The 16,219-nt window shown below is 39.1% G+C and overlaps 1 protein-coding gene across 1 annotated transcript in view; it reads left to right on the top strand.

Moving 5' to 3' along the window:
- LOC106913904 (uncharacterized) overlaps positions 1 to 15,479 on the top strand; it is a 30,807-nt gene extending 15,328 nt beyond the window's left edge. Inside the window, exons 3-8 of the mRNA XM_014980342.2 lie at positions 9,077 to 9,220; positions 9,322 to 9,365; positions 9,453 to 9,588; positions 10,357 to 10,467; positions 10,544 to 14,464; positions 14,687 to 15,479. Of these exons, the coding sequence (XP_014835828.2) occupies positions 9,077 to 9,220; positions 9,322 to 9,365; positions 9,453 to 9,588; positions 10,357 to 10,467; positions 10,544 to 14,464; positions 14,687 to 14,748 (4,418 nt within the window). The 3' untranslated portion in view covers positions 14,749 to 15,479. The remainder of the gene's footprint in view (positions 1 to 9,076; positions 9,221 to 9,321; positions 9,366 to 9,452; positions 9,589 to 10,356; positions 10,468 to 10,543; positions 14,465 to 14,686) is intronic.
- The last annotated feature ends 740 nt before the right edge of the window (positions 15,480 to 16,219 follow it).

Genomic DNA, 16,219 nt, shown 5'->3' with positions numbered 1-16,219 from the left:
TAGACAACAGGTTTTTCTCCTTCTCCTGACTTTTCCATATTGCTGGCTTCAAGAAAAATTGACTTCAGTTTAATGAAAAACACCCTGGTTAACGGCTGATTAGACCATAGAGCCCTGGCTGGATACGTTTCGAAGGTCACCTGTTTGCTCGAAACACTCCCTGAGATTCCTCACATTCCTGATCTTTTAGATATTTCTTTGAGGAAACCAGAAAAACTGAGCCCTTTGTGTTTGATTGAGTTTGTTTACGGTTTGCATGCCAGGATCAGGCCTTTTGAACCAGCTAATTTGATTTCCGTTTTTTTTTTTTTTTAGTATCTGGTAAAAGACTTTTCTTCTCAGAAGTGGAATCTTAAATCAGTTGACTCTGACTAAATCTTGTGTAAGATATTTGGGAAGCATTGCACATAGGTATTGAATAGAAGCTTTTAACCGCACATGGGATGCATTTCTTTCTTTATCGTCACCATTTCAGATTAAAATAGAGATTTACTGAAAAGATTGTTTTGGACAATTTCCGATCTCTTGTTTTTGTAAAGCTTTGACCTGAGATATCTGTCAACATATCCAAATCCAGCATGTTCAATCACAAGTTGAAAGCTCAACAGGGATTATAGTGTACTTCAGTTATAGAGTACTTCGTTCATCCTTTCTATTATCTGCTGAAATTCTTGCTCTCTTTCACTCCCTTGCAGCCTGAATGGACTTCGGACATGTCTCAACATGCTATAGTAAATAGTGTCTTTATGTTGTTGCATTTCTGTAATTAATCTGTCATGATCTCCAAACACCTCACTGATACCAAAAATGTCTACCTTTTAGTCTTCTTTAAGTAACAGCACACATACTGAAGAGTGTTGCAGCAACCTGGTACTTATATGTGTTACGTTCACTGATCAGAAAAAAGATTTTACTTTTTTTTTTTTTCTTACTTGCAAGTTTTGAGGATCACTCTCCATTCACCAGTTCATCTCTTGAATTATCTTATATCGAAGTTCACATAAGGCCTACTAGGCTGCTTTTAAGGCCAAATTTTACACAGAAGTTTTTGGAGGAAATTACAGATTGTGTTTGCAGATATGAGAAAAAGCATGGAGAAAGGAACCATGACTGGGAGACACAAGTTACAGATTCCATCTTTATTTTTGAAAAGGTTTGTGCTGCAATATATTAGGGAAAAGCTATTTATTACCTGTTTTCTCACTTATGTAGGAAAGACTTGAACAGAAAATGAATACCATAGTTGATGCAACCAGGCTAAATTCATATACCCTTGTGTTTTTATGATCATGGATGGTATTTGGATCTGGTTTTGCTTTCATACAACTTTTTTGTTCTAATTTAAATGATCAAACAAATGAGGTGTGTTGTACCATCTCATGATGAGATCTGCAAGCCGCAGCCCAGTGTACTTCCTGCTTTTGAAAGCTGATGTATTTCCATACATCACTTATTAGGAAAGTAAAGAGAAAGTATTATCTTATCAAGTCATTGATCTTTTATGCCATATGTATTAAGAAGGAATGCATCTAATAGTTACAGGATGATAGCTTTTGAGGACTGGACTCGTACTTTAAATGGTTTGGTCGTTTGTTGTAGTTTTTTTTTTTTTTGCCTTCACAGCTGTTCATACAAGAGAAATGTCCCCAAAGGTTTGTCTGACTGGAAAAGCTGGCAGGTGCAAAACTGTTCAGTTCAGTTCAGTTTCCAATATGGCTGCCACACAATAACATAAATATGGCAAATGTTGCAGGAATAAACTCTGTATTAGCACTTCTGTTGTATTTCATCTGATTAAAGCGGAGGAACACATTGTGCTGTAGGAACTGTTTGTTAGGATTCTCCTGGAATGTTTAAAATCCTAAGAAATAAAATGATATCCTCCTCAAGATGCTAGATGGCACATGAACAGTTGCATCATCTTTATAAGTAGCAGCAGACTCTCTTTAGTCTGAATTTGACCTTTTGCAAAGTGCTAAAAAACATGGCACATGGAGCTTATCCAATCAGAGAAACTGAAGCAATAGCTAAAACTTGGTGTTTGGCTTTGCTCAGTTTGGTTGTGCACACAGATCTGAACTTTACCTTTTGAGACAGATGTACTGAAACATCCCAATGACTTCTGTTTAACGTCTTATTTTATGAACAAAAGTGTTTTCGTAACACAGTGCTCTCCAAACAAATTCTTGTCAGGATTCAACAAAAGTTTGAAGCTCCATGAAGTGGAAGGCTTTTCCTTTTAAAGTTGTTAGATTCTGATCAGTTTTAACATCACTTGGATTTGCTGCTGCAACTCCATGACTTCGTGTGTGGATTTTGCATGAAAACTTGCTGAAGTAGAATTGTTCAATTGGCTGAAATACTGCACTGCAGAGACAAAACATGCAACAGCAGAAAGCACCTGTGTTGTTCCACATGGCACAAAAACAAAGAGCAGGAGAACAGGTTTGAGAGAACTTACTTGAGATAGTTTCGCTCTCTCCGTTTCTTGGCGGGAAACAATCAACTGCCTCTTTCATTAACTGTCGCTTCGAGGAAAATTATTCCCTGAAATAGTCCCTGCTCTTTGACTACTTTTTATTTTAAAACAAAAATACTATTTTAAAGCCTATATATTTTATAAATAACTTTTTTCCATGCCTTGGCACAGTATTATTTAATAACTGAGACAGAAACAGGCAAAAGACGACACTAAAAAATCAGAGTGATGTGGACACCCAAAAAATGTTTGGCTTTGATTATCTGTTACCTAAACAGTTGCGCAACAGTTTCACAACAACAACTGGGTTTTCAGACCGTTTCGTAGGATTTTCTAACAATAGCTGAAGAGCCACCACACCCACATGTGAGATGCAGTCATATTTAGGTCACTTTTAATAATGAGGATTGCTAAAAGTTGGAGCTATTCTTCTAAACTTCCACTAAGCGTGCCAGCAGGGTTTTGTTGCATCATGTTCCCTTTACTCTTTGTTGGGTTAGTGCTTGGTTTCATTATTAATGAAACCAGATAAAAGCAACAGGGATCATTTATGAAATGAAAACATTGTTTCATTGTCAAAATATGCAGATATGTGACTGCGGTGTTGCTCCAGCTGCACAGGTTACTGTCAAAGAAGGGAAAATGTTTGCCAGCACACTTCTTCATGAACGCTGATAAGTATGTGCCTTGTTTTGTAAATTTATCAAGCCACCATTCTTGAAGTGTGTGGTTTGGTTATTCAATTTCAGAACAACAGACTTCTGATATTCTTGTTGAAGATAGTTTTGTTTATTTTACTTCACCAGTTTAGCAACGCTCAAGTCAGTGTTTGATATTATTGCAGTTTTCCAATGACATTTTTGTCTTCGGTAAAAATAGCTTCACGAGGCACACATGCCTGAAAAACTTTGAAATATTTGATTTCACATTACATAAAGCAATTTTAAATGTATGGTTTGACTTTTTCTTTGCCACTTCTCAAAAATGAGAAAAACAAAAAAAATTCTGTCTGTCAAGAAAGGCAGATACTCAGTTGATCTTAGTAATTTAGGAAATGGCTCCAAGAGAACAAGTTTTTTGTCTAAACTTGCTCTTATCAGTCTGAGAAATGGCTAAATCAATACAATGGTCAAACAGGCTTAGCAATGATTGACCAAAGTTCAAGAACTTAAAAAGGTCCTCAACACTCACTGGTAAAAACTGTGACAAATGTTTCAGTGGGAGATTATACATCTCCTATAAATAAACTATTTTGTGATTTTTTTGTTTGTTTGTTTTTTTGTCATTTTAAATTTACCTGAAGGTAAATACAGAGTGTTTTATATGGAAGATTACATATGGAAAGCAGCATTCTGTCAAACTGGAGCATAACAAACATAAGATGTTTTGGGCCATACCATTATTTTTTGTTTATTTGGGAGTTTTCAGAGCAGGTCTGCAGTTCAAAATATACAGAATTGGTCCAAAAATACTGGTTTCATACCTAAAATAGAAGTTATAGTAGGCTATAGCTTCTTTTAGGAATCTTTACTGGCACCCAAACGTAAAAAGCGTTAAAGATTGCTGTTGGATCAGCTTTATATAAATTCTTTCAAAATCACGTTCGGTAACCATCTATAAAGAGTTTTTAATACTTTTTCTGACAGGTTTTCAACTCTTCAATGCATTTATTGTATGAGTCTGGACAGCCATTGCCTGGCTGGCAGAGTCAAACACCCCTTGAGGTGGTAATTTGAATATAACTTATAACTATGTTTTATTGTCTGTCACACATAGAGTAGAGACTTTTGGCAAACTAATCTGTCATTAAACGGGCACCAGCAGGTCTGAATATTTTCTGTTCTGCTCACCATTTTCAAATATGATTTAATTGATTTTCAGGACTTTTCGGACTTTATTTTAAAGTTAGGAATAAGTTTTCACCTCCTTGCTGTGAGGTTTCAGATGGAGTGGCCCGAGAAGAGAACACGTCCATTGACGTGTGTGTTGGGTTCGTTTGGGAACTGTTTATTTTGAGAGGAATCTGATACATGCTGGTTTCCTGGGGAATCAATTGTGCCATCTGACTCTGATCATGGAGTGTGACTGCACATGCCACACGACACAGGTATATCCGTTACCTGGATCCATGTTCTTCTCACAACACTTGTGATGTTTTCCAGCTGGGACTTTTAAAATTTGATTTAATAAAAACCATGAAAGGAGTTGATAGAGAAGGCCCAGGTTTGACCTGGGTGCATAAGCACGCCTGTCTACCAAAGTTTGATTTCAAAAGCGGTACGCCTTCTGTCCTTTCCCACAGTGATCACATAGCCTTTAGTTAAGTTTGCACTGATTATTGAGGCTTAAACACCTGGCAGATGTCACCCTCAGAGCTGCAAAGATCATCTCCGCACAGTTGTCTTCCTGATTTTGCAAAACAAGATAAAAGGACAAGTTAGGGCAGAGACCGGAGGTGTCTGTATGTGTGTGAGACTTTGCTTCATTCCCACATCAATACCAGTTTGTCTGCAGCAAGGCAAACTGAAAACTTGTGATTCGGTCTGTTGAGAAGCTGATTGGCTGCATTTAGCTGTTGTTCCAGGACTTCGAGATGGGCCATCCCTCTCCTGAGTCCCCTGCACTGCTGGCAGAAGACCGGTGTGTTGTAGAACCGGAAGGAACAGGAAGAGTTTCTTCTGTTGTAACGTACTGCCATGAAAGCTTTTGGTTTCTGTCTTACAAATTAATCTAATCTTAAAGAATCACTGTTGCACATCTGAATATCTTTTTAATGTATTTATTAAGATAACTTTAGCTATTCTATTTTGAAAATATGAAATACATTTATCTTTAGCTCTCTTTACTCTGATACCCCCAAGTAAAATCCATTGGAGTCAATTCCCTTCAGAATTCACCTCATTGGTAAATAGAGCTCACCTGCATGTAATTTAATCTCAGTGTGAACCATTCCTTTAGGGTTTTTAAGGATCGTAGAGCATAGAATAATAACATGAAGAACAAGGAATATACCAGACAGGTGAGGTGTAAAGTTGCTATGAACATCTCACAGCGCACTGTGGCTGGAAAATCAAAAGATTAGTGCAATCGCAAACCTCCAAAGACATGGGCACCTAGATTGACCAGCCAGGCAAAGAGAGAATTTATTAGAAAATTAGTCAAGAGGTTTATTGAAACTCTAGAAGGGGTGCAGAGATCCACAGCTCAGGTTGTAGAGTGCTTGTTAAAAGTCCTATTTAAATTTTCCTAAGTCTTGTTGGAGACATGGCAAACAATTGTGGTTTGAGCCATAAAGGAACTTTCTGAGCTACATGCAAAAAGTGTAAAAAAAAAAAACCCATAAAACTACTGCACATCACCCTGGATGGACCATCCATATTGTGAGGTGCCAGCATAATGCTGTGGGGATGCTTTCCTAGCACGCCTGCTAGGAAAGCATTAACTCAGGTTAGAGTTAATGGAGCTAAATACAGGTTAATGCTGGATGAAACTTGTTGGGGGTTGCAAAAGACTTGAGACTTGGGCAGAGGTTAATCTTCCAGTAGAACAACATCTCTAAACGTGCAACCGGAACTATAGAAAATGGTTTAGGTCCACTCATATTCATGTGTTAGAAAGCCCATTACAGATTTTTAACATCTGGCCACCCCTCTTTGTAAAATTTCTTCCCAAGAAAAATTATTTGCCAACTAGTTTAATAAAAAATGATGGTTCCCATTATGCTTATTTGAATCTCATTTTATTTAATTTTAAGTAGTTCATTTTTAGTTGTAGTTAGTTTTTATTATGGTGTCATTATGCCCTGATTCCCTCATTTCTCCACATTCAACACATGTTCTAATCCCTTAGTGTTTCTTGGATCACAATAAAAAAAGGTTTAAGCAGATGTTTGGTTATTTTGTTGTGATCTCATCTGAATTTATTTATTTATTTCCATGCCAAATAAATCCGAACTAAGCTGCTTTTGGCTCCTGGTTTAGTCTGGAATAGTCACACAGTCAATATGATCAGAATGAATATCCAAGTCTGAGATGTAAACATGAGTTTATTGAGTTCATAAATTATCAGCAGCAGGATTCTCACAATCCAGCAGTGACAGATGGTGTCATTAATATGGACAAGATTACAGAGTGACGGACGAGTGACAGTGTGGGGCTTGTGCTGATGAGCAGGCCTGCCCCACCCATCACTACAGGCGTCTCTAGTTCTGTGTCCTGTCATGGTAACTAGATAGGGATTTTCCTAGACTCACTTAGACTCACTTACATGCTGAGCAGCTCTCTGTTTACACATGTGGACAGAAGGCTTTTCAGCAGCCAGTCCTGTTAAACTAGAGCTATGCTTTTCTTGTCTTAAAGTACCGGTACCACTGGTCCATTTCTTTGCGAAGTGCTTTTGTCTGACTCATTTGTTAGGATCACAATCATGGGAATGTTTTCCATTTGCTCAGATGTCAAACATTCTTCCATGTCATGCCTGTTCAGCACACCAGGAAGTGAAAAAGCTTCACACTCAATGTTAAATTTACAGAGGGCAAATTAACAGAATTAGGAGGGTGTCGTCACAACACCTAAACGGCTTCTTGAGATTTTGGTGCCTCTTCAAATCGTGCAAGCTAAAAGCCAAATTAAAAACGAACACACTGTTGTTTTTCATGTGTTTGAGTGTTTCTCTGGAGCTGCAGGCTTCTGTTGAAAACATGGTTTTAAGCTTACTTTGCTTGACTGATTTCAGTTCACTTACACCATCTTGTGGCAAAACAGCAAAGTTTACGTCTCTGTACATGAATTCAAAGGAAGCAAAGTTCAAAATTTTGTTAAGAGTGTAGTCAGGAAATGTTGATTTTTAGTATTTCTTAAACTAATTTAAGACACTAATTCTAAAAGTTAAAGTCATTATATATATGAATAAATTTGTACAAAATAAAGTATTTTAAACTATTTATAGTAATTTTACGGTGGTGGTTTATGGGTAAATAAACTTCAAATTATTAATGTTTGCTACAATTATGTTTTAACATTTATTATTCATTAGTTGTAAGCCATAATAATAACTACTAGATGTAAAAGCATAGTCAGTATATGATCTACATCATTAATGATTTTCACTATTTGTATTGCGTCAATGAAAGAAATTGGTGCAATACAATTGCGCTAATTTTCCTAATCAAATTTACAGAGTTTACCTGTAGTTTTACATTTTTGTAAGTGAATGATGCAACACAGCGCAACCTCGATGCCCTCTACCTTTTAAGCCTTGGCAACTCCTGTGTTTCTCTTTCTGATTTTGTTTATGAGGTCAACATCAGCAGCATCTGCTTCCTGGCTGACCAATCGGGGTGAGGTGATGAGCAACAACAATGAGATTCAGAGTATCTAAGTGTGAATGGAGGGGTTTTATGTCAGAAATTAGGCAAAAGAGGATTAGTGTCTTTCGCCTAATTCTATTGGCTGTCTAGCCGCTCTCCTATTGGACCTTCACTGATGACATCAGTGTCATCAAAACAAGCCTGACTGCTTTTGAGATGCTCCTTCATCTGTTGATCAAAAGTCTGTTTATTGAGAGTATATCTTTGCCCTTCCAGACAATTTTTGTGTATTTTACTCTAAACTTTTGGATCACTTTTTATCTGAAATAAGAAGTAGCAATGGTGGTACTTTCAACTAATAACTTTAGCTTATATTTTAAGTGCTTTCCATTTGTTTTGAAGAATAAGGGTAAGTGAAAACAGCCTTATTTGCTTGTAGAAGTCTGATATTTGTTGCTGCTCCCTGGAAATCTAAAGTATTTTATTGATGTTGATTGATGTTCACACAACATTGCTAAGAATGCTAATGTTATGTTGACATTTAACACCTTTTTCAAGAAACAAAAAACTGTTTTTAAAATTTTACTCAAGAATTTAAAAGGAATTTAAATTAAGCCTACCTGTAAATAAACAGTTTTCTTTTCTGCATCTCAGAAGCCACTGTAAAGCTGTTACAGAAAAAGAAAGTGAAAACTGGCAGCAGCCACTAAGCTAATTCCAGTCTAATTAAAGAAGTAGAACAGCTTAATGCAGAGCAGTTCTCACTATTGCATAAAGGCCTTGTGATAGGTTGATGATCTGAGTCTTTAACGTTTTGAAGTACAAGATAAAAGTAAGTTTGATACTATTTGTTATTGCTTACTTTGATGTATTTGGGACTAATCTACATACACTAGAATTATGGATCTCCTATTTCTAATGGATCTCAATGGGGTTACAGTGTTGGTAAAAATCAAATAGTCCACACAACCATAAAAATCAAACAAATAAGTCCATAAATAATATGTAAGAAAGTGGAATGGTACAGGGAATAAGTATTCAGCATATATAATGAAATTAGTTCATTTATCTAGCAAACCCTTGGTTTGCAATGGCACCCTCAAGATGGTCATGTTTTTACACATGTAAGCTAAGTTGAAGTCCTACCTATTATTTGCACTCCCATGTATTTGTGTGCGTCTCATTTCTTACTGTTCTGGTCTCTCTGTTTTGTTAGTGTTTTGTCAAAAGAAGCTTCAAATTAATGTGAGCTAATCCGGTTTTCCTTTTTTTCTTTTCTTCCCTCCAAGCTGTCCCAAAGCTAATTGATGATGACAAGACTCCAGCTCCCCCACAGTTCCAGGAGAATGTCTTTATCGAGAGCAGCAGGTCCAAGTACGTGGAGGACCTCCACACCGAGGCCCTCGAGGGGCTGAAAATGATGCAGGAAGAAGGTATGCTGATGTGATTAATTTGAAAGGAAGGGATGTTGTTACTTGTATGAATTTGCAGTGAGTCTGAACATATGTTTTTTTTTTTTTTTTTTTTTTGCCAGAAAACGGTAATGGAGTGGAGTATCAAGATAATGAAAGCACAGTTGTAAGTTTGGCACGCAATTTTATGTACAAATAAATGAAATGTTTTTGTTATCTGTTAAATATATTTTTACATTTCATTTTATCCTAGTCGACTGTGACGGTCCAAACAGACGGGGAAAGTGCGGGGTTCGTGACAGACAGCACCATTCCTGACACATCCTCGGTTATCTCGAGACAATCATCGATGTCCGCAAGATCGTCCCGCTCTGGACTCACCAGGCAAGGTAATGAGATATAAACAGTGTTTATTTCCTTATTATCATACCATAGGTTTCACACTTGGATTTGTTTACTTTTACCCTATTTTTTTTTTCCTTTTCAACATTTGTTTTCATATAAACTTTTACCAAAGTTTAAAAATGTACTCTAAATTGTCATAGCATAGCACAACAAATTTGGTTATATGACTCAACTTGATAATATCTTCCACTAAAGATGCTCAGAGGTTTCATTCTATCAGGGATTAGAATTATTTGTTATATTTCATTAGACTCTGTGGGTCCAGTTTTAAAATCAGATCTGCTAACCTGATTTTATGTAAAATATGACATAAAATCTTAAGAGAATACAAAATTGAATTCACTTGTAAGTGACGTTTGAGCATTCGAATGGTTATTTATCCCAGTCATTCATCAAACATCTTGAACTAGGAAATAAAAACACTGTTCTGCAATGCAAGCACGTTGATTTGGGGGAAATGGAATAGGTTGTGACGAAATGTGCATCTGAATTGACAAAGGGAACAAATGACTCTGTACCAATTTTATTATCTAACTAATTTAACCCACATTGCAAAAATCAGTTGTTTCATCATAAATTCAATTTAAGTACAGTAAAAGCTTTTAAAAAATAATTTCAATTATAGTAGTTTGATTTATTGCATTCCTACCTGTCTCATGCATAGGTAGGAAATGTAACTTATTGTATCTTATTCTGAGAAGTTAAAAGCACCTGTTTTATATTTAGTTTCCTGCTTTTCTATGCTTTTTCAGCATCAACATTCAGACCACTGAACTCTGGTAAAAAGTCAGAAAAAAGCAAAACACGAAAACGTCACCGGAGGACTGTTGCAGGGATTCCACGACATGTTCAGAAAGAGCTTGGTATGCAGCTATTTTTTGTAAGAACATAACATTTTCTGTCGCTTGCCTATAAACTTTTTTTTTTTAATTCCATCAGGCTTGGATAGAGTGGGATGGACAGTAACTCAGCGGCTGGATGAAGAACAACTTTTCAACGGAGATACAGATAACAGCCCTTTGACTGGGCCAGAATCACCAGAAATACTAGGCTCCAGGCCTCAAGCCTCAAACATCATCCATCCACTTAGCAAAGAGAAGGTGGCGCAGCTGAATGCTGCCCATGCTGCCCATGCTGCCCATGCAGATGACCTGGCCCTGCTGCACCGTTTCCCTCCTCTTTCTGAATCTGAGCGGAGACCTCGGTCCGTGGCTGTGCCGTGGATGACTACTGCATCCAGTCTCCAACAAAAGCCCCCTAGCCCAGTCATGACCATGTCACCCCAGGCTGCATACATGTCTAAAATAATTCCCAACGCTGTGCTGCCACCCTCCATTGACGTAGTGGAAATCAGCCGCAGTCGAAGTCGCAACAGTGTCCGCACGGTCAGCAAGAGCAGCCTGATGGTGTCCAGCCCAGCTCCCTCCCGTGCTTCGTCTAGAGCTTCTTCATCCAGAACCACTTCCTCCAATATCACCTCTGTCTCCCGCTATAATGGTCCTACTCTGTCTGACACTTCCTGTTGCAGCAGCTCAGATTCTTCAAACACCTTAGTGTCCGATTCTTCAACCATCTCCAGCAGCAGCATGCAAAAAATGCCCTACAATGTAGATACGTCTGCTAAACATTATAAGGTCAATAGCAATTCTTCTAATGGCACCTTCAACACTAAGGTCCTAATTAAGGGACAGCAGAAAGATGGGCAATTTGTGCGTAGCCTCTCTGTCATTAAGTCCAAACGAGCTCCTCCTCCTCCAAGTCGCTCCTATTCCCTTCACAGCAAAGTGAAACGGCGATCACAGGATCTTTTAGAGCTTCCAATAGAACCATCAGTCCCTAGCAAGGAAAAGGAAAACCATAAACCTGGATCATCTCCATTGCCCTCATGTGTAGACAGCCCTGGTTATCATGGAGACACCAGCTCTCTAGATGACTCTACAGGTTCCACATTATTCGCTTTAAAGAAACCTCAGCTACTGGCACCAAAGACTGAGGATTTGAAAAAGGCTGCAGCAACAGATTTCACAAACCCTTCAGAAGAAAAGCAGGAACAGTTTCAAGAGAACAAGCACACTAGATTATTGTCTCCATCCAGTGGTTACTCCAGCCAAGATGGAACATCCCCTCAACAGCCTCCCAGCACATCTCCAAAGCACAAAAAGGGGTTCCTTACAAAGCTTCAAAAGTTATTCTCTGGGCCAAACTCTTCTAGTTTGGCTCCAGCTGTCTCAACCCAGACAGGGATTACTGAACCTAAACATGACACAGTGAGTGTCAGCCCCTCAGTTCAGACCCTGAGAGAACTCTTCAACATCCCTCCCCCACCCAAAGTCCACGCCCCACCACCGCCTCCCCCTGAGGTATGGGCTCACAGTAAACGTTCATTTGAGTTACTCCTGGGGCCTCCTGCTCCTGACAACCCTATTGCCATCATAAAGAAGAATCCAAAGGACAGGAGACAACAGAGACAGTCTCCCTCCGTGTCTAGAGAAGGATCTGTAAAGAGCGTTGCAGTAGAAAGAAAACACAAGTACACGGCAGAGCCTATAAATGAATCGCTAGAGGTAAAGAAAGTTCAAGAAAGTGGGATTTTAAATGCAGAAAATCACAAAGAGAAGATTGAAAGATTGTCTCAGAATGGAGATTTGAAAGGTAGCGTTAAGGAAGAGAAAGAGAGAGTATGTGACATTTTAAATGGGATGTTAGTGAAGGATATAGAAACACGTGAAAGGAAAGGTCAGAAAACGTCCAGCCAAGCTGCAGGGAATATTTCTTCATCGGTGAGTGGTCCTCTACAACTCGCCGCCATACAGACCGCTGAGGCTTCCAGATCTCTACAAGTTGTTTCGCCTGAATCATCCTGGCCTCCCCCTCCTCCACCAATGGCTCAAGCTGGCGTCAACGGAGCAGATGGGCTAGATTTTCCACTTCCACCACCCCCATTCTTCAGTGAGGAGGGAGTGATTTCACCTGCTCAGGTGCCACCAAATAGGAACAGTTATGGTTGCAAATCATCACCTGGAGCTGTGCTTACTAGACAAGATGTGAAAGGAGATTGTGTTGAGGTGCCTCCTTCATCAAGTATCCCTCCTCCCCCACCCTATACTGCTCCCCTTCCACCAACCATTGAGACTGAAAAGGGCTCTGTCCCACCAAAAGAGTCTTCAGCATCTACTTCACCTGTTAAAGAAGTCCATCTTCCGACAGCTGTAGAGGTTTCTAAAGACTTTACTCTTCAACATACCCAGGAAACATCTTACTCCACTGAACAGGCAGGTCCTTTGAGAAAGTATGTTGCACCTCAGAGTATTCCACCCCTACCAACACAGCTCCAATCGTCAGAGCAGAAGATAGACAAGAGTGCCCCACCAAAACCTGAAACTAAAGATTTACCAAACAGTATTTTAATCCCTCATCAGAGTATTCCTCCCCCTCCTCCTATAGAGCCTCTGCTCAAGTTTTCAACTGATAATTCAGGAACTGACGAGGCACCAATTTTACCACCATCTGAGTTCAGAAATGCTTCTTCACTAAAAGAGGCAGAAGAAATTGCTTCTACTCAACCTATTAACATTCCGTTGCCTCCACCTTTGCCAGCACAGATTCCTGCCAACAGTAACCATAAATATGGCCCTCTAAGTATAGAAAACCAACACCAAACGACAGCTTGTGCATCTGATGTACACAGAGAACAGTCGAATGTTATCACCCCTTCCCTCTTGAAAATGGTCAAGCTTCGGTCTGTTGAAAACAGTCTGGAACCCCTTGAAACTCGAGAGCAGGCCTCTTCTAAAGGTGTCTTTAAGCACCCCTCTTCTACTATAACATCATCACTTATGCAGATGGTCAAACTTCGGTCTGTGAACAACAGCCCTGAACCCACTGAAACTTCCACAGACATGGAAGAGGAACCAACACCGTCTTTTCTCCAAAAGGTAAAGCTTCGGTCCATCAACAACAGCCCCGAACCAGCTGAAGTTACCAAGGAGTCAGGCGAGGCATCAGTGTCCAGTGCCACCCCATCCTCTCAGCAGATGGTCAAGCTTCAGTCTATTAACAGCAGCCCTGGACCCCCTGAAGTTGCAAAAGATGAAAGTGAGGCATCGGCGTCTGATGCCACCTCATCCTCTCTGCAGACAGTCATGCTTCAGACTGTTAACAGCCTTGAACCCGCTGAAGAGGTCAAGGATGCAACCAAGGAGTCTGTAAAGAACAGTCCTGAACCCCTTGAAGTGAAAGAGCAACCAAAGCCTGAGACCCCAGTGAACCAACAGCTCCCTGACAAAGAGCTCCCAACTTCATCTTCCAGTAGTGAGGCTCCTCAGAAGCCCATCAGAAAATCTCTGATCATGACACATCCCACTTCCACATCTCCACCTGCCACCATCACCTCACCACCAACTCTGTCTCAGTCTGTTGAAGTTTCAACTGCAACTTTACCAACAGTTGTCTCTCCAATGACAAGGTCTCCTCCTGCCACAACCTCTTCTGGCTCCATGAACCTGCAAGAGGCCATTCGCCTCAGGACAGCTGCCAGATCGAAACAGGGTCCTTCTTCTCGGCTCTCACCTTTGTCCCCTCCAGACTATCTTAAATCGCCGTCAAGTACTGCAAGCTTCATCTTCTCCAAAAGCAACAAGAAGGCAGTGATTGAGACGAAGCAAAAGCAAGAAGAGAAGGAAAATGTGCAAAACAACGTGGAAGATTCCACTAAGGTGACGAGTGAAGGAGAGTCGAAGATAGTAGGGAGAGTGCCACCACCTGTAGCAAAAAAACCGAAAGCAAAGGGTAAAGAGGCTGAGGTCAGTGATGCTGTGGAGCAAACTGCAGGACAGGAAACACAGCTAGATGCTCTCAAAGGTAAGAGCAATTTGAACAAAGAGATTAACTTGTTTTATTGGTCTATGCCTAAAGGAATAAATGCTTTGAAAAAAAAATTTTTAGCACTATTTAACTTAACAGTTCTTGTCATGCCCAGAGCTGCGTTGCTTTAACAGTCGTCATTCAAATCAGCATCACTGCTACAGTCCAACCCATTTCGCATGCTACAAATCTAATTGTATCTGTCTTTTTCGTCTGCAGATACCACAGAGGAAATAAACGGGACAGCAGGTACTGTTCAGAGCGGGACATCATCAGCATGAATGTAAAGCCTGAAGGAGACCTTGGAAGGACTAAATAACACTGACTTCTTTTTGATGCAACTGTTTGGATTTGAATTGATATGGTTCTTATTTTCAGAATTTATGCATTAGAAAGTTGTTTGAGTTTCATGTTAATGGTGTGGGTCTTAATTTTTATTAATTCATTTTGCATTTTAGAGAAAGCAAGTAATGTATATTTTTCTTGCCAGAGGGACTTTTGTTCATGGTACTTAAGACGTGGAGGGAATATGCTGCCCTCTAGTGTCAAGTGATTGCACCACTTAAAATATGTCCTGCTGAATCAAAGCTTCAGTCTTTGCTTGTATCAATGGGATCTTTGGGAACTGATTTGTGTTTATATAACATTTGTCTATTTAACATATCTAATAATTACAGATGTGTTCCACAGAGTTCTGTATATTTTCCAAAAGAGTTTCCACACCAATTATGTTTGTTTTAAAAAAAACTATATTAAGTTATTTCTGTCTTTTCATTGGACTTCCCTAGAGAGGATTTCACTTAGTGCAAAGTACATTGTTTAAATTTGCAGTCATTTGTCAAATCAAAAACTCTTTATGAAGCCCATTTCATGCTGCTTTCGTTACTGACGGTGGGAAGCGATGCTTTCCACTCACAGTCCCAACTTATTTTTGTTCAAACTGGTTTTGGAGGCTGAAATGGAGGATATAATCATTTATAATGAAAATTAAACACTTAAACACTGAAAGAAATTGTGTGATTTTAATTTCTGTACCATGAGTGCTGTGAAAAACTATTCCCTCCCTGCATTTCACATAAATATTTTAACAAAGTTGACCTGATTAAGGTGGGTCCACCCACCCAATCCAACCAGGCTCCATGTAAAAATACATCAGCTCTCCAAACCTAACTAGTTGTACCACTCTTGGTTGCAACCATTTCTATCACATGTACAATGAGTCTTTTGCAAAACTATGGAGGAATTTTGGTCCACAATTCTTTGCAGAATTGTTTTTCAACCACATAAGGTATAAGGCAAAGTCAAATAGGATAGCAGTAGTATCCTATTTGACCAAGTATGTTTATTTTCTGAATTGCTGTTTTGGATTATCTTGGTCATTTGGCAAAAGTCAGAGGAACTCTTGTTTTTGGTCTGCAGTATTTTTATTTTACTTGTTGCTCTCCTATAGATGCCATTTTTAAAGTGTCTTATAACCACCAACCTGAAATAAAGCAAATGGAGCATGCAGTACTTGGATGTTCTGGGATCCACTCTTGCAGTATTTTTTGTAAGAAAACCACTACTGGAGGTTAACTACACTTCCATGGTTTCAGTATTTGAAAATGGCTCCAACTTAAATCTCACAGATTCTGAATTTAACAGAATGGGTCAATGGGTTATAGTTAATTGGTTCCAATTATAAAATAAGTTTGATATGAAACATGTAAAAAATAAATAAAAAAAAGTCCATAAGGGGGCAAATACTTTTCT

The sequence above is a fragment of the Poecilia mexicana genome, unplaced genomic scaffold (genome assembly GCF_051168715.1).
Source record: "Poecilia mexicana isolate PSO_F unplaced genomic scaffold, ASM5116871v1 scaffold_22, whole genome shotgun sequence".
NCBI classification, from domain to species: domain Eukaryota; kingdom Metazoa; phylum Chordata; class Actinopteri; order Cyprinodontiformes; family Poeciliidae; genus Poecilia; species Poecilia mexicana.
This window is presented reverse-complemented; position numbering and strand designations above follow the sequence as displayed.